Genomic DNA, 17,679 nt, shown 5'->3' with positions numbered 1-17,679 from the left:
CATGAAGTTAATCCTCTGATCTCTTTTGAGCACGAACAAAGTATTTCTGATGGAGCGCTCTGTTCAAAGATAAGCTATTACCCCTGCCAACGATTCGGCGTGAAGAATTAAAAGTTTCACAGACAAAAGCAGCTCACCACCACAGCCAATATTGAATGTACTGTACTTGCCGGTACACTATCATGTGCACTGCCTCAAAAGTGATCTTGGCAGATGTTGTTCCCTACATAAAGCTGAACATGCCAAAGAGAATTTTTGTTGAGAAAACAAAATATTTTTTCTGCCTTGATGTTAAGCCTGTCTTTTAGAAAGTCTATCTCTAAACACCTCCTGCAGCCTAACAAAAAGCACTTTTACTGATCGTATTGCAGGTCTTAAAACACTAACATTTGGCAGTGGTGGGATTCGAACCCACGCCCCCAGAGAGACTGGAGCCTAAATCCAGCGCCTTAGACCGCTCGGCCACACTACCTTCCTCCGTGTTCGTCTTCCTCACATTCCTGGCTTGGACTGGGGGGCTTCAGCTCTTGTCCGATCTAATGATATCATGACATGTGGAAGTGACTGCAACTTCATCTTCCGAGATGCTTTCAATAGCACAAACGCTACTTTCACCGGCACAAACATAGCAATAGCGAAAGAGGTGGGTTTCATCCTTTGTGCTGTTTGTAGGGGCGCAACTCTACGTCGATCTACTGACTTGAAGAGCAAAAATCAAAATCCTCTGCTATTACTGTTGCTTTTTTCATAGTTTCTTTAAATCCTTCATTTGAACATAGATTTTGAAGGATATTGATGATAATACCACATAAATTGTGGTTTTCTTGTGATCGCCAATTTTTTTCAAATACCAGCCTTTTTTACAGTTCCTTGCGTGTTTCACAAGGTATAATAGCCCCCCTCGCATCCTCAGCTAACATATTTTAAAATTACAATAGATTATACAGCATGCATGTTTACATTTATATTAAAATTAAAGTAAATATACAAGAATACATACAGTACTAACCCAATAATTCTTGTCAGGTTCTCCAACAAATCTGCGTTGTTATTTTAACATGTTTCAGCTGAGGGTGCAACAGGAGTATAAATGAATTTTCCCGCCAGCCGTTCAAAGACCAAATTCCATGAGTGAACATTATTTTCTCAGAAGTTGCCGGTATTGGACTTTACCGGTGGTAATGAATTATATCCACAACTGTTGTAGTAGTTCCTTCTTGAAATTCGACACGTGCAAAGCACTCGTAATATCATAGGTGTTAAAGTTCGCTGAGTCTATTCGAGTCATGGTGTGTATCCCTGCCTATCATTGGGAGACGGGTAGCTTTTTTACACTCAGATTCCAATCTTCAATGCTTTGTGTGAGAGCTTACATAACTTTCATTTTCTCACATTTTCTGACGACTGTTCCAAAGGGGCACCCTGTCAATTCCGAATACTTTTCAAAAATCTGCCAGCATGTTTGATTATTGTCATTTCATTTCGAAAAAGTTCAATATTGATCATAACTAAAGAAAATAATGATCACGAACAAAAAAGGGATAAAGATGCGAGTCGATCTTGAATCACAGCTGGGTGACACGGTCTTCTGTTCTGATATGGTTGTACGAGAAACAGGAGGAATCGCCAATCTCCTATAGAACATGAGTTGAATCAGGAGTGAGACATTTCGTATACTCGTGCATATGTCAACGCCTGACCTACATCGTAAAACTAACATTAAGTTGTCAGAGACATTCATTTATATACAAACAAGAGACAGACCAAGTAATAATTCTACATTAGTTCAGGTGGGTAAACCTTAACTAACTAACTAACTAATAAGCCTATTAATAATTCTACATTAACGTGTCCTACACTGATCAGACTAATTGACATGGTCTGATTCAGAGCCTGTGCAGTTCGTGCTAATTACAACAAGGACAGTTCTGAACCCTCATCACCGAACTGAGCACAAGTTCAGCTGTTCTCCAGTTTTGTTACGCATGGTTTTTCATTGCAATTGAGTTCAGAGCTGGAGCTGAACTCCAGACAGTACAGTGTTTTGGGTAAGTTGTCGAAATTCGCATGAGGCTGCAGACAACTTACCTAAAGTGTGTTCTATAGCTTTCAGGTGGAGTTCATTTATATAAAAGAATGTAAGTGGTATAAACGAAACAAGCCAGACGGCAGTCCAACCTACAGTATAATTTTCTGATGGAAGTCCTGACGCGTTATTCATTACGCCACTGACCCTGCTATTGTAGTGCTAAAATAAAACACGTTTTCTACATTTATATCTGTTTAAAAATCACTATCTAAAAAAGACAAAGGGTTTGTGTGTCGCGGTAAAATTCTGCTTCATTTCGAATGCAAATAAAAACCATTTTGTTCCAAGAAATCATAAATTTGTCACATCCTTCATACTACTAATAAGTATACGAATAAATACTCGGAAGAAGCCGGTCAGGTATTAGAGAGATTTAAAATCGGATCGGAGGATTTAGAGTCCAGACTGCAAACCAACAGCTGACACAGGTCTTTTATAGAACCGTTTTGATTTCCTCTACTTTGTCCCCGTGACGTCATTGTCCTCCTCACAGCCGAGCCCGACACACATCTGGTTTCTGTCGCTGGGCGCACACAGTGCGGTCCATGCGGGTCCTAATACCCCAGTACAATGACGGGGACACTAAACTGTAAACAGGTGCCGTCCTTCGGCTGAGACGTAAAACCGAGGTCCTGTGATCATTCAGGAGAATGGTGGTGGTGGAGGGGAGTCCCCATTACCTGTAAAGCGCATTGAGTGGAGTATCCAGAACAGCGCTATATAAGTGTAAGCAATAATGATGATGATGATTATTATTATTATTATAATGTAAAATGCAATAAAAAAAATCAAACTTTGATTCAAAATAGATTAATGTAAAAACTGATAAAGCTAATGCTTTTTTCAGGGCTATATCTACTTTTTTTTTTTTAAACCGAAGTCTGTCGCGATTTTGAGAGTTAGAGAATGTCTTCCAGCGGGTGCCTTCATATCATGAGCGTCAGTCTCGCCCGTAGCTGCGAGAAGGTTAAAAGCGCACAAGTGATCTGTAGACGATGTTCGGGGAAGAAATAATTCTGTTTTCAGCAAAGGGAGTGAGAATGAGCTCAGCCCGGCTCCCAGCAGAATCCATTCTGGTTTGGTTACTGTTAGACTGTGCGTCTGAGGCTCTTTGGATCGCAACGTAAAAAATACAATTGCTCACATCGTGTGACTTCCACGACAGGAAGGAAAGATATCACTTTAAAAAATCAGAACTGAAGATTTGGATCCTGGGCCTCAACTTAAAAATAAACAGAGTTTAACGACAGGAAATTGATTCCAGTTGTCAGATCACGTATACGCATACCTTAGCTTTGTGCAACAACCTGAAACTTTCAGGTACCATAAATAATATTATTGCTAAACATATGCCATTCTAATTTGCAAGCGACCAGAATATAGAATACGAATTTTTGTATAAAAATGCATTAAGTCCTGTTCTACACCTGCATGCTTTGGAAGCGCTGGCCTAGCTGTATCAAAATATCAGATTGTGTTTCTGCAACATTTCGTGCATAGTACGCCATTTTATCTAAAACAGTCACAACGAGGGCTTTACATGCAGTCTGGGGTATTTTCCCCTTTTATATTTTTGCCACTTTATATCGAACCTGTTATACTCCCAGAAGTGCACAGTAGCTTGTACTTAATAAAAATGTACAATTCACCGCTGGTATAAACAGATGTGTGCCGTGTTTGCCTTTGTAAGCATTTGTTTAAAAAATAAGTTCACAATACGATAAAAACACAGAAAGCACAAACTTTATAATACAACGATACAAAATCAATACCAAATCATTATGCCAATTAAGTAACTATCCTTTGAAAACAGAGAACACCTTTATATCTACAAAAACTTGACATTTGTATGTATTTTTGAATTACAAAGCAGACAGTGTAGTCCCTTAATTCAAAGATCAGATCTTGGCAAAAAAAAGACAATCAGACGTGGGCTGAATTCGGAACAGGAGCCTTTGCTTAGTCGATTATTGAGCTTTTGATCAATGTCTGAATAAAACAGAGTCGCTTTTTTAACTCTTTGATTAGATTACATGAAAAGCACCTTCCTTCGAGCCGGAATCAAACCAGCAACCTAAGAATTCCCTGTTGACTCCACTACAGTCCTCCGCTCTACCAACTGAGCTATCGAAGAGATCCTGTGGCGTTGCTCTCTGGCACATACTGCCCAATGAAGTAAAATGTGAAATGGGTGATTTAAATCCCACTTCGACATCAAGTTTCCAACTCGTTTCCTTAGTCTCATTTACCTTGAATTTAAGCCACGAACCAGGATTCTACTGTATAAACTTCCAGGGATATTACAAAATGTTTGATGGGGCATCAATCATTCCAGGCGGAAATTGATTCCTTTTTTTTCTCGAGGGATCATATTAAACATTTCATTAGTATCGAGAGGAGGATCACCAGTAGACACAAAACAAACAGTTTCTTTCTGTCTTTATTAGAAAGTAGCGTTTGTGCTACATTAATAATATTTTCGTGGAAATAAAGAAGTTGTAAATTTTAAAAATTTATATTTGAATCGAAATGTGGTTTTGAGTTAAATATTAGCGTGTTCATGTAATTAGTTTGTGTTTGTCATTACTATATATATTGCCATGTTACTAGAATTTGTAACTGAAGTTTACTAGTTGTGTTTTTTATAATGATTAGACATTTGAATACAATATTGTATATAATGTATAATTTGAACTACATATTGTTAAGGTGTGAATAATTGTATATTTTAATAATACATTTCTAAAACAAATCATTGGCTTTATTTACTAGTTTTCACACGTATAAAAATCTTTCTTTGATGTATAATAGAAATCAAAGAAAGATGTCTATTATACATCAAAGATGAGCAGTGTGTGTCGTGTTCACAGCTGATAACTAGAAGATGTCTGGAAGAGGCAAAGGCGGAAAGGGACTCGGGAAAGGAGGCGCTAAGCGTCACCATAAGGTTCTCCGTGACAACATCCAGGGAATCACCAAACCCGCAATCCGCCGCCTGGCTCGCTGTGGGGGAGTGAAGCGGATCTCCGGGCTGATCTACGAGGAGACCCACGGGGTGCTGAAGATGTTCCTGGAGAACGTCATCCGCGACGCCGTCACCTACACCGAGCATGCCAAGAGGAAGACCGTCACTGCCATGGACGTGGTGTACGCGCTGAAGCGCCAGGGCCACACCCTGTACGGCTTCGGAGGCTAAACAGGAGTGGAGCTTCACTACCGGACCATGACGTATAAACCCAAGTGACCCAGTGACATTTGTCACTGCTGAGGTTGCTTTATGGGTCTATTTTCTATACTGTGCTGATCAATTGGAAATCAAATTGCAAAAAAGACCCGTTCCCACACCTAAGGTCAAATATTAGGAATCAAAACTGCTAGAGTGTATGGAAGCACACAGCTTTATCAAGATTTCCAAGTGCAAGATCTTTTTATTCATAAAAGACCCTATTTATGTTGTATGAGAAATATTAATATTAATACAGAATCTTTTTTCACCAAATAAATGGGCTTCCTAACTTTAGAAAGCCTTCTAGACAAATACTAAAAGAGCAAAAATTCCAGTTGGTAAATGAAATGAAAACACATACCCTACCAAACCTTGAGTACAGGCCATTCAGGGTGATAATACAGAACCATTTATAATTCAACAAATGAAACCTGTCAACTGGTAATCACCACTTATCATAAAAAATAAGTAGCAATACACAGTAGGGGTCTCTTGGGTGCAAGTTAAATCCATGCAAGAAGGGGGTTTAGTGTTGTATTTCCAAATCAGATATGCAAATGAGAGATCTGGCCCAGCCAATCTCAAAGCTCCCTTGGTCTGGAATGGAGCTGCTCCCCTCTTCTAGTTATTCACACTGGAGTTAGGTTACATATTAGCACATTTCATCTAACAGGTACTCCAGAAACAAAAACGTAAACAAATGACCTGGAATGTGACCACACCTATTAGAATGTAGTTCAACAGATAACTTGTAAACCTTGTCATAAGATTTTTTTGTTCTACAAAATATACTTTATTCCGCAAAATAAACATCTCAAAAGAAACATCTCACACATATTAACACTCCATGTAATAAATAACAACGGCGTAACGGAGATTGATTGTCCGTTATCAATCTTTGCAAGTGGGGGCGGATTTGCGCAAATAAGAGAGTCCCTCCAAACCTACCACTCGCTATTGTCCTTTAATCCCTGTATAGGGCCCAAAGTCCTTTCCAGCGCTCCCTCACCGTGGGGAAACCCCATTTGGCGACTAGGCACTTCGTCCTCCTCCTGAGGTCCGATGGGCTCCCGCAGCGCCCGACAGAGGTTGCAGTAGAAGATGCAGTCGAGTTTCAGGGAGAAATGTGGGACATCTCGACCCCCTTCCTCGACCGGCTGACACATCCGGTTTCTCGTGATGTACTCGTACTTCCCGCCCCAGACGAAGCCGAAGATCATCCCTTGCAGCGCTCGTCTGAGTCTGGCCGGCAGCGGGTACACCACCGCCAGGTAAACCAAAGCCAGCAGGATCACTTTCCCTGTGTAGGACAGCGACCGCGTTTTCCACAGACCCAGCTTCGCGTTCACCTTGGCGATCCTCTTGGTCCAGTTGTTGGTCTCGTTGTCCTGGCTCTGGAAGGAAACTCCCAGTATTTTGAGGGGCTCCGTGCAGAGCTCGAGACCCTCCGGCGCCGTCGTCCTGTGCTTCCAGGGCCCGAAGAACTTCAGTTTGCTCTTTCGGCGGTTGAGTTTCGACCCCGAGACTCTGGAGTATTGCTCCATGACCTGCAGGGCCCTCCTCAACCCCCTGTCCGACCTCAGGAACAGCGTCGTGTCGTCGGCGTACTGGGAGATCTTCAGGGTTTCCCCCACGCCTCCCGGTATCTCCAGGCCGTCGATGACAGGGTCCCGTCTCACCGTCTCTGCTAAGGGCTCTTGAAGAGCAGGGAGCCCTCCCTCATGGTGTCTCCGAGTTTCCCCCGGCGGAAGATCTCCTGCGCCACTTTCACCAGGTCTTCCGCCAGGGTGTCCCAGAAGCAGGTGTAGAATTCCTTGGGGAGTCCGTCCGGCCCTGGCACCTTGCCATTCTCCATGGACAAGAGCACCGCCTTCAGCTCCTCGGCCGCAATCGGACCCTCCAAGTCCTCCCTCACCACCTCCGTCTGCTTTTCTGAAAAGAGCTCCGTGTAGAAAGCGGTGGCCGCTTCTACCTTTCGCTCTCGCCCAGCAGTTCCTCTCCATTTCCCCGTCTCAGGCCGTGGATCACACTCTTTTTCTGGGCTCTTCGGACCTGATTGAGTTTGCGGAGCCTCTCCTTCAGGTCCCGTGCCCGGGCTGAATTGAAGGCTCCTCCCCCGTTAGCCGAGCTGTACTCCTCCTCTAGTTGGCCCTGGAGTCGTGCAGCTTCCTTCCTCTCCCTGGCCACCTTCCGTCTGCAGTACGTCTGCGCCAGGGTTCGGGTCCTGTCTTTCACCGACTCCCACCATTCCACCATGGAGCTGTAGCCGTCTCTCAGATCGACCCAGCTCGCGTAGTCTTTACGGAACAGTGCCTTGAATTCATCTTCCTCCAGTATCTCCCGGTTCAGCTTCCAGTACCCACGACCGAATGGCGGCAGGTTGGTGTTAGCCACCACCATCAATCGCTCGTGGTCGGAATACCCCTCCGGGGACACCGTCGCCGACTCCAGGGAGCAGGTCGTGTGCAGAAAGATGTAGTCCAGGCGGCTGCACACTCCCCGGGAGTTTTTCCATGTCGTTCCGGTGTCGTTAGGGCAGCACCGTCTGAAACCGTCTACCAGTGAGAACTGCTTGTGTAGCGACTCCAGCTCTGCCGAGCTAGCATCGCTCCCATTCTCCCGGTCGACGTTGAAGTACCCGCCAAGCACCACCTGTCTGTTGGTGGTGCAGCAGCTGGCCAGGTCAGCAAACACTTCCTTCAGGATAGAGGGTTCTGTTGGAGCATAGACGTTAATTGCTCTCAACTTCTGCCCCCTCCAGTCGATGTCTACGACCAGGATCCGGCCCTGCACCACCGAGAAGGAGGAAACCAGCGTCATCTCTGGGTTTCCGAGGAGGATTCCCACTCCGGAAGAGTGGACCCCTCCTACGCTCCAGCATGATTCTCCCTTCGTCCATTCCCTGCTGAATGTCAGCTTGTCGCTTTCATCCTTCAGGTGGACCTCCTGTAAGAAACAAACTGAGAAAGACTTTGAGGCCAGATCATGAAAGACTCCCCGTCTTTTCACCGGGTCTCTTAGCCCTCTCACGTTAGTTGTTAGAAAGATAAGTTTCACAGTCATGATTAAACAAGTGAAAGTTGAACCTCCTCTCTTTGTGCTTACAGTGGAAAACTTGGGAGTCTACATCTGGGCACTGTTTAGCCTAGATGTAACTCCTCTCGTTCGGGTCCTGGGGGGAATATGCTGGGCTCCCTCCAGGTATCGCTGGGGACTGAAAGGTAAACATGCTGGACAGGTCCAGCCCTACCATCAGTCCAGGCTCCAGGGCGGCTTCAAAGTAATCCTAGTCTTCCTCGAGGATACTCTCCGCCACTGCTTCGGGAAGGCTTTTTTCTTCCCTTTCTCCAGGAGTTTCGGGGACCTCCAGTTGCTCCTGGGCCTTGGGGGAGGGGGGCTCCACTTCCTGGGCTGCCTCTTCCTGTTGTTCCTGGGCCTCAGGGAAGGGGGTTCCGACTTCCTGGGCTGCCTCCTCCTGTTGTCCGTGGGACTCGGGGGAGGGGGGTTCCGTTTCCTGGGCTGTCACTTCCTGTCATCTTTGGGCCTCGGGGGGGAGGGTTTCCATTTCCTGGGCTGCCTCCTCCGTTGGTTTCGGGCCTCGGGGGAAGAAAGTTCCGTTTCCTCTAGGACGAGGAAACGGTTCTCCCTTACCACTCTTTTCTTTTGTCCTTCGGAAGGTGGATCCTCTTTCCCTTCTTGCTGGGAGTTATCCAGGGCCCTTCCTCCGGTCAGCCATTTTGTCCGTCGTCCTGGCGGCCATCTTGAGGCACTGGTGCGGCTGGGGTGTGGCCTCGGCAGTTTCGGTTCTCTGCAGGGGAGGTGCGGGTTCTTTGTTCTCACCTATCTCCCTTTGTCTTGAGACCGGTTTCTGCCGGTCGGCTTCCACCACCTGCGCAAACGAAGGTTTGCTTACCTTGCATTAGTGAAGGAGGTGTCCCTCGACGCCGCATCCATCGCACTTTTTGGCTGCCCGGCAGGTTTTTGCCAGGTGCCCCTCTTTGTTACAGTTGTGACATCTGACGATGTCACACGTGTTCTCCTTGTGGCCGGACTGTCTGCACTTCTTGCAGAAATCCGGCATCCTGGGGTAGTAAAGCTACCCCCTGTCAGCTCTGATGTTGAAGTGGGCCGGGGGGTGCTGGAAACCGTCAACGCCCTCTAGGTCCTCTTTCAGGAGGACTCGGTACTGGCGTTTGCCGTACCAGACGCCGCAACTGTCCCTGATCTCCGTCGGTTTGCCCACCACAGTTACATACCTCCCTAGGTACGCTGTTACCAGTTCCATTGGTACGTAGGGGTTGTATGTGAGGACTGTGATGGTCCTCTGGTTTGTCTTCCTCATAGGCTCCGGCCTGAAATCAGAGAAACAGGGGTGCTTACCTTTTTCTCTGATAATTTTCGTGGCCTTTTCATATGAGGCGTCCGTGGCCATGTAGGCCTCCATGTATCTCTCTGCCTTGTTGTCTTGCAGGCAGTAGAGATCTCCGGCCACCAACTGCAGGATCCCTCTCAGGAAGGTAATGAAAAAGGATTTCGCAGTTGGCATCGTCTCTGTTTTCTTGGTCCAGTGGAACCGGATCAGTGTCTTCTTGTCTGCCATCTGGAAAGGAGAAAAAAGAAAAAAGGAGAGAAAGAGAGAGAGCAAGGTCCTGTGGAGAGGAGGGCTTGGCTGCTAAAGGAGCAGCGAGGGAGCCCTGGCCTTTGTCCTTGTGGGCAAAGCCCAGCTAGGTGCAGGCGCAGGAGGAGAGAGAGGGAGGGAGCGGATAGTGCTTCCGTGTCTCGAGGAAGAAAGTAAGCACCGCGGGCAGGCCACGAGTACCTACTCCCAGCCAAGAGGCCAAGGAGGCAGAGAGAGAGAAAGGGAGAGGGGAGAGGAGAGAGCAGAGAGAGAGAACGTTGCTGCCGGATCCCACCCAGCTCAGCTGCTGCTTGGCCTTAACCCCCAAGGCTCAACCTAGGGTGATACCAGCTCAAGCGCTCTTCAGGATCTTCGATCGCCTTCTAGAACTTTGGAAAGACAAGAACTGCGGGCATGCCACTTGAACTTGATCTTAGCCAAAAGGCCGATAAAATTGGATTCCAGCTCACTGGCCCTGCAAAACTTAGTTCAAGACTTTAAACTCTCAGACACATATAGATGTATATATCCCACAACAGCAGGATATACATGGTCAGGGAGGAATAGCAGCTCCAGAATTGACTATTGCTTTGTGTCAGAGAAAATGAAAGTTGTTGGGGTCACTCTTCAGCCTGTCTTCTTCTCAGATCATCAGGCTTTAGGGTGTAGAGTGGAACTCAAGGGCGGGACTGTCTTTGGCCCAGGCCTCTGGAAACTCAACACAAAGCTGCTAGAGAACGAGGGGATTAGTATCCCGCTACAAGGAGAAACTATCACAGTGGCTGTCCTTGCAGTGTCTGTATGGGTCAGTAGGAGAGTGGTGGGAGGAGGTGAAGGTGAGGACAAAGGCCTTTTTCATGGCTGAGGGAAGGAAGGCTGCTGCCAGACGGAGAGGAGTGCTAGCCAGGAAACAGAGGCAGCTGCAGCGTCTCTACACGATGCTGCACAGTGGCTTCGATGTGCTCGAGGATATCACCCTCTTAAAAAAGGACATCCGGAGCATAGCGAAAGAAAGTAGTCGAGGAGTGCTGTTAAGAAGCTGAGTGCAGTTCTTGGAAGAAAATGAGAAGTGTACTCGCTTCTTTTTCAGGAAAGTGGTAGGCTCCAAGTCTGTCATGGAAAGTGTAGTTGATGAGGAGGGAAGAGAGAGAACAGAGCCGAGTGCTATCCTCTCCTGCACCGAGGCCTTCTACTCAAGACTGTACAGCTCTACAGAGGTAAAGGATGAAGAAATTCATTTTTTTACCTCAAAGCTAGAAAACGTTTTGAGTGAAGAAGATAGGGAAGTACTTGAGAGGAATTTGACAGTAGAAATGCTGAGACAGGCTATGGAGAGCTTACAAAAGGGGAAAAATCCGGGTGCTGACGGGCTCCCTAAAGAATTTTACTGCACCTTTTGGGATCTGCTTCAGGATCCGCTACTGCTCCTATTCGAGGAAAGCTATAAGACAGAATTGCTGCCTGACTCCTTTAGAGAAGGCACTATCTCTCTCTTGTTTAAGAAAGGAGCAAAGAATGACATAAAGAACTGGAGACCCTTCAACCTGTTAGGCATGGACACTAAGATTCTGTCCAAAGCCCTTTTCCTGCTCCTACAAAATGTAGTGGCCTCACTGGTAGGGAAAGAACAGACTTGTGGGATAGCAGGACGCCTGATGAGCGACAACCTGGCCTTGTTGAGGGATGTCTGTCTGTACTCAGAGGATCGCTCCCTCCCTCTGTGCATTTTAGGTGTAGACCTAGAAAAGGCCTTTGACTGCCTAAACCGGCAGTACTTAACATCGGTACTTGAGCACATGAAGTTTGGCCCCATCATGAGAAAGTGGATTAACCTGCTGTACACAGGTAGCAACAGCAGAGTAATGGTTAATGGCAATAGATCACACCCCTTTGAAGTCTGTTCAGGGGTGAGGCAGGGCTGCCCATTATCCCCCTTGTTATTCGTTTTGGCTATGGAGCCCTTAGCCTGTGCCTTGCGCCAGGATCAGGCCATTAATGGGATACCAGTGCCTGGAAGTGGGGGAGGAGAGGTAAAGACATCTCTATACATGGATGACGTCACCCTGCTCCTCTCTGACAATGCCTCAATTAGCAGAGCTCTGCAGTGATGTGATCGTTTCTCTTTGGCTTCCTCTGCAAAAATTAACAAATCTAAGAGTGAGATTTTTTATCAGAACTGGAGGGAGCCAAAAGAAGGACATGACCTCAGGCTGCAAGAGAAGAGAATTAAGGTCCTGGGGGTGTATTTTGGAGAAGAGATGGGAACAGTAAATTGGCAGAACAAATTGCCAATCTTAAACAAAAAACTGATGCAATGGAAGGACCGAGACCTCACCATGACAGGTAAGGTGCTGGTCATCAAAGCCGAGCTCTTGCCTGTCTTGAATTTTCTGGCTTCTACCTTCCCAATCCGACACCGTGTTGCGGCGGTGCTGAGGAGATTGATGTTTCAATTTCTATGGGGTGGGAAGCAGGAAAGACTCAGAAGGGAAATAATGTACAGGCCGCTACCCTCAGGGGGGAAGTCTGTCCCAGATATTGCTACGAAGCTGCTGTGCATTTTCCTGGCCTCTGTGCTGAGAGGCTTTGCAACAGCACCTGCAGCGCATACCTGGACTTATTGTGCCAGGCTCTGGGTAGGTAGGGAGGTGTTCAGAGTGTGGGGTGTCAGACCCAAGCTGGATGTCCCACTCTCTGACACATGCCCTGCAATTTATGGGACAGTTAAAAGTTTTCTAAGATCTCACCCAATTCACCATATTCCCCTCCGAGATGTCAGCGTCCAAAAACTGGAAGATTTCGTTGCACCCCAGAACAATAGGCAGACCCCTGTGGGCATTTTAACATCAGCCCAAACAAGGAAGGTGTGGAAACACACATCCTCTAAGTTTCTGTGCAACATTCACAGAGATTTAGCCTGGAGTGTCGTCCACCAGTGCTTACCGGTACGAACTTTCTTAGTTCTTAGGCCTCACCCCCAGCCCTCACTGCGTTAGGGTGGGCTGCGGCGAGGAGGAGACTGTGACCCATCTCCTGTGGTCCTGCTTTTTTGCTAAGGCCTTCTGGGCACAGTTTGAAGATTGGTTGCAAGCTCTCTTGCCCCAATTTACCCTGACCGCTGCTTTCGTCATATACGGCATCTCTCCTGACGTGTTTGACAGGATCTGGGCCGTGGTGAACAGTGGGAAAGACGCCCTGTGGAGAGTGAGGAACATGGGGCTGTTCAAAGGCATCGAGGTCCCAGTCAAGGCAGCAGGTAGCCTGGCCCTGTTCATCACCCGAGAGAACTATTACCTCAGAGATCTGTGGAGAGAAAGGAGGGAGGAAGCAGAAAATCTGTGGGAAATAGAGAGCATAGGTCAATATCTCAAGAAACTGTGAAAAACATTATCATGTTTAAGTAAAGAATGTGATTTGCTTCAGAAAAAAGAAATTGTTGCTATGTAACTGGTACCGTGTCAAAATGTAATAAGATGTGATCATATATACTGTTTTAAGTATGTATATTAATGTAAAGCATTTGTGATGCCCTGTATTTGATTGTGAAAAGGAAATAAAAGTTCTTAAAAATCGAAATCGGTTCACCCAGAGCGAGGCTCGGCCATTGCACTCCGGCTGTGCTGACCCCTGCGAATTCCCCAAATGTGGGAATCTCGACTGCATAATTTCTGGTAGTGGGGGACTGTGTTCACCCTCTCCCCTGATGTGCTTGGTCCAATATCAGATACGGAAGAGTTACGACACCACGAGCTGCGATAGGATCCTAGTTCGAAAGGAGTCGATGCCACTGCTGGTTCCCGGTTTCTTTTAGTTAGAGGTCCGGAGAAGCATCTCAAGCTGGTTACACTTCTCCTTCCGGACATTCATTCCCTTTTCAAAGTCAGTCGTTTTGCTGTGGTCTGCATTATTTAGGCTGATTATCGAGGTTAGCCTTTATTTGGTCATGGGGGTCTCAGTACTGTGTGCTAATTCTAAAGACAGTTTCACCTGTTTTCTGATTGCTATGTTCTGTACCAGTACAGACATGTCAAATAGTGAATGGCTGTACCTCTATTGTATCCTTGCTCAATGAATGAAATCAGTAATAAATGAATATATTGTAGCATTTATAGGTTCTTTTCAGAACAAAAGACCAGTAGAGACGCGATTAACAAACCAAGCGCTAGCTTTATTTGTTAACAATCACACAAAACCAAACACAGAATATACACGCACATGAGGAGACGGAACACGTACACATCTTTATGGTGGTAATTACTTAACAACACGCTATACTCTTATAAGACTACACAGGGCGCTAGAAATACTAGGACATTATTTACACAGGTAGGGTCAGCCGCTGGTCATCGTGCTGACCCTCAGACTCTCCCCGGCTACCACTCCCAGCATGCCCAGCGGTACTACGAGGGCCTAGGGGCGCTTCCTCCTCACCACCACCAGGTGAGGGTGTTACACTGCCCCCACCTGAAGCGTCTGGCGTCTCGCCGACGTCGAACACCCCCCTCAGGCTGTACTCGTACTCGGCTAACTGCTGCGGAACCCTGCGTGAGCGGCCGCTGCGCCGCGGTGATGGCTGGCGACCCATGGCTCCCCACACGGCTCCTCCTCCCGGGCCCGGTAGGGGGCCAGGCGGTCTCAGTGCAGGACCACTACTCTCCCCCGTGTTCGCAACCGGACATGGTGGCAGACCTCGCCCACCACCCCGAGTACCTCAGCGGGCCCCTCCCAAGACGGGGCCATCTTAGGGCTGAGGCCTTTGCGGTGGCGCGGGTTGTACACTCAAACCGAGTCCCCGGGCTGGAAGGCAGGCCCCCTGCAGCGCAGGTCGTAGTACCGCTTCTGCCGGACCCCCGCCTGTGTCAGGTGGGTCCGTGCAAAGCTGTGCACCCGCTGCATCCGCTGCCGCAGGTCCCACTCGTAGTCCGGTCCAGCCGGTGGTGCCGACCCGTCTCCGGGCGGCGGGCCGAAGACCAGGTCCACCGGGGTTCGCATTTCCCGGCCCAGCATGAGCGAGGCCGGGGTGCACCCGGTGGATTCCTGGACCGCGGTCCTATACGCCCAGAGCGCAAGGGGGAGGTGGCGGTCCCAGTCCCGTTGGTGCCGGGACACCAGGGTGGCGAGCGTCCGATTAAACCGCTCCACCAACCCGTCGCTCTGGGGATGCAGCGGTGTGGTCCGCGTCTTAGTGATCCCCAGGCGCTGGCACACTCTGGCGAAGACCTGGGACTCGAAGTTACGCCCCTGGTCACTGTGTAACTCCTCCGGCACCCCCAGCCTGGCAAACATCCCCTCCAGCAGTGCATCAGCCACCGTGGGGGCACTCTGGTCCGGGAGGGCGTAGGCCTCCGGCCACTTCGTAAAATAATCCATGGCCACCAAGACGTAGCGGTTCCCGGCCTCGGTGCGCCGAAACGGGCCCAAAACTTCCACCCCCACCCGCTCCATAGGAGCCCCCACCTGGTGTTGTTGGAGGGGGGCCCGAGAGCGCTCGGGGGGACCCTTCTGCGCCACGCACACCGCACACGTTCGGCAGTACCGCTGCACGTCTCTGTGGCAATGGCCTCGGAGACGCTGCAGGGTTTTTTTACCGCCGAAGTGCCCCACGCCCGGCTGGCCGTGCACCGCGGCCTCACAGGGGCGCCGCGAGAGAGCGAGACCCCGCACGGTGCACGACAGTGAAGTCGTACTCCTGCAGGATCTCTATCCATCGCGCCATCTGCATCTTCGGCTCCTTAAAATGGAGCAGCCAGGTGAGGGACACATGGTCGGACCTCAGCCGGAACCGGGTCCCGAACAGGTACGGCCTGAAGTGGTGGACCGCCGCCATCACCGCCAGGAGCTCGCGACGGGTCACGCAGTAGTTCCGTTCAGCCCTAGTCTAGTCAAAGCCCGACTATAGTAGGCCACTACGCGCTCCCCATCCGGCCCTTCCTGCGCCAACACCGCACCCACCCCCGAGTCACTCGCGTCGGTGTCGAGAACATACGGCAACCGCGGGTCGGGGTAGGCCAGCACGGGGGCCACCACCAGAGCTTCACCGGCCGAAGGCAGTCTCACAGCCCGAGTCCCAGTCGAAACGGCGGCCCTTGTCGGTTAGGAGGTGCAGCGGGGCAGCGATGCTGGCAAAGTCCCGGACGAACCCCAGTACGAGTACGAGGCCAACCCCAGAAAGCTGCGGAGCTCCGTGATGGTGCGTGGAGTCGGCCAGTCCCTCACTGCGGCGACCTTACCTGGGTCCGTAGCCACCCCTCGCGGTCCAACAACATGTCCCAGGAAGCTCACCTCCCACCGCAGGAGCTCGAATTTGCGGGGGTTGAGCCTCAGGCCAGCACGGCGGATGCAGGCCAGCACCGCCTGGAGGTTCGTCAAGGCCTGGTCTAAGCCCCGGGCATGAAGTATCGGATCGTCCAGATACAGCACACACTGGTTCCGCGGGACAGATGCCAGCACCCTCTCCATCAGCCTCTCGAACGTCGCCGGGGCATTGCACAGGCCAAAAGGCATGACAGTAAACTGCCAGAGGCCCTGGCCGATAGAAAAGGCCGTCTTCGGGCGAGCATCGGGAGCAAGCGGTACCTGCCAGTAGCCGCAGCGGAGGTCCAGGGAGCTGAACCAGGTCGACCCAGTGATGTAGTCTAGGGCGTCATCTATCCTCGGCAGGGGGTAGGAATCTTTCCGGGTGACCTCGTTCAGCTTGCGGTAGTTGACGCAGAACCTCCACGAGCCGTCTTTTTTTTTTACCAGTACAGCTGGCGCCGACCACGGGCTCGCGGAGGGCTCAATCACCCCCGCTGTGGCCATCTCCCGGATCTTTTCCTCGGCGGCGGTCCGCTTGGCGTGAACCATGCGTCCCGGTGGGATGCGGATGGGCCGAGCGTCGCCGGTGTTGATCTTATGTTGGACCAGGGCAGTGCGGGTGCAGTCCTCATCTCTCGCCGCAAAGAGATCCTTGTTCTGGGTGAGTAGCTCCTGGAGCCGCAGCAGCTGGTCTTGATCGAGGCCCTCGCAGCTCCGCTGGTAGAGATCCTCAACGGCGCGCCTCGCTTCCACGCAACCTTCGGCCCCCGCCGCCGTCGCCTTGTCTGGCCCCCCGGCTGACTCGGGAGCAGGATCTGGCACGCTCGCTCCCCGGCTCACAGGCCTGGTCTGCCCCGGCGACTGCTGCCGCCGCCGCCACTGCCTCTTTTTCTCCCGGCTCCGGCAAGCCCGCGTCCCTCGGCCTTCGCCGGGCCTGCCCTCCACCAGGTGCAGTCGCTCCCCCTGCCACACCAACTCCTGCCGGCTCAAGTCCAAACTGGCCCCCACTCGCTGCAGTACGTCCAGCCCCAGAATGCAGTCCTCCTGGATGGGTGCGAGGTAGCAGGGGTGGCGCACCGTCGCTGCACCTAGACGGAAGGCAAGCACCTGTTTCCCCCGGACTGCAGCGAGCTGTCCCGTCACGGTCCTTAGCCGCAGGCTGGAGGCCTCCCATCCTGGGGGGTTGGTGCCCTCGGTGTCGGGGAGGACGCCCGGACGGAGTAGGGTTACCGATGAACCGGTGTCGAGTAGGGCCAGGCAGGGTTGGTCCTCGATTTTGCAGTGGAGGTACAGACCCCGGCTACAGCCGACTCGCCCCACGGTGGCGTGAGGGGCACCGGTCTTAACATCGCTCTCCGGAGCGGGGGTTGAGGTGTTCGAGGGGCGGCCTTCCCCACGCTGAGCCGCCCCGTTCCCGTTTCCCGACGCCGATCGAGGAGTGCGAGGTTC

At 50.1% G+C, this 17,679-nt stretch overlaps 1 protein-coding gene and 4 non-coding genes across 5 annotated transcripts; 2 read left to right on the top strand and 3 right to left on the bottom strand.

The window, feature by feature from the left end:
• Positions 1 to 390: 390 nt before the first annotated feature.
• trnal-uag (transfer RNA leucine (anticodon UAG)) lies at positions 391 to 472 on the bottom strand. The gene has a single exon. It is a non-coding gene; the product is annotated as a tRNA-Leu (tRNA).
• Positions 473 to 4,134: 3,662 nt separating this feature from the next.
• trnay-gua (transfer RNA tyrosine (anticodon GUA)) lies at positions 4,135 to 4,223 on the bottom strand. Its single transcript is given in 2 exon segments — positions 4,135 to 4,171; positions 4,187 to 4,223. It is a non-coding gene; the product is annotated as a tRNA-Tyr (tRNA).
• A 750-nt stretch (positions 4,224 to 4,973) lies between these two features.
• LOC148663410 (histone H4-like) lies at positions 4,974 to 5,305 on the top strand. The gene has a single exon (XM_088633040.1). The coding sequence runs from the start codon at positions 4,974 to 4,976 to the stop codon at positions 5,283 to 5,285; it is 312 nt and encodes a 103-aa protein (XP_088489166.1). The 3' UTR covers positions 5,286 to 5,305.
• Positions 5,306 to 5,591: 286 nt separating this feature from the next.
• LOC148663409 (U7 small nuclear RNA) lies at positions 5,592 to 5,649 on the bottom strand. The gene has a single exon (XR_015938929.1). It is a non-coding gene; the product is annotated as a U7 small nuclear RNA (small nuclear RNA).
• Positions 5,650 to 13,465: 7,816 nt separating this feature from the next.
• Positions 13,466 to 13,636, top strand: LOC148663408 (U1 spliceosomal RNA). Its single transcript, XR_015938670.1, has one exon. It is a non-coding gene; the product is annotated as a U1 spliceosomal RNA (small nuclear RNA).
• The last annotated feature ends 4,043 nt before the right edge of the window (positions 13,637 to 17,679 follow it).

The sequence above is a fragment of the Lepisosteus platostomus genome, chromosome 5 (assembly GCF_059453375.1).
Source record: "Lepisosteus platostomus isolate fLepPlt1 chromosome 5, fLepPlt1.hap1, whole genome shotgun sequence".
Lineage (NCBI taxonomy): Eukaryota > Metazoa > Chordata > Actinopteri > Semionotiformes > Lepisosteidae > Lepisosteus > Lepisosteus platostomus.
This window is presented reverse-complemented; position numbering and strand designations above follow the sequence as displayed.

Bases quoted from the DNA above. Each gene is read 5' to 3' on its own strand.
- LOC148663410 (XM_088633040.1), top strand. From the start codon at position 4,974: ATGTCTGGAAGAGGCAAAGGCGGAAAGGGACTCGGGAAAGGAGGCGCT.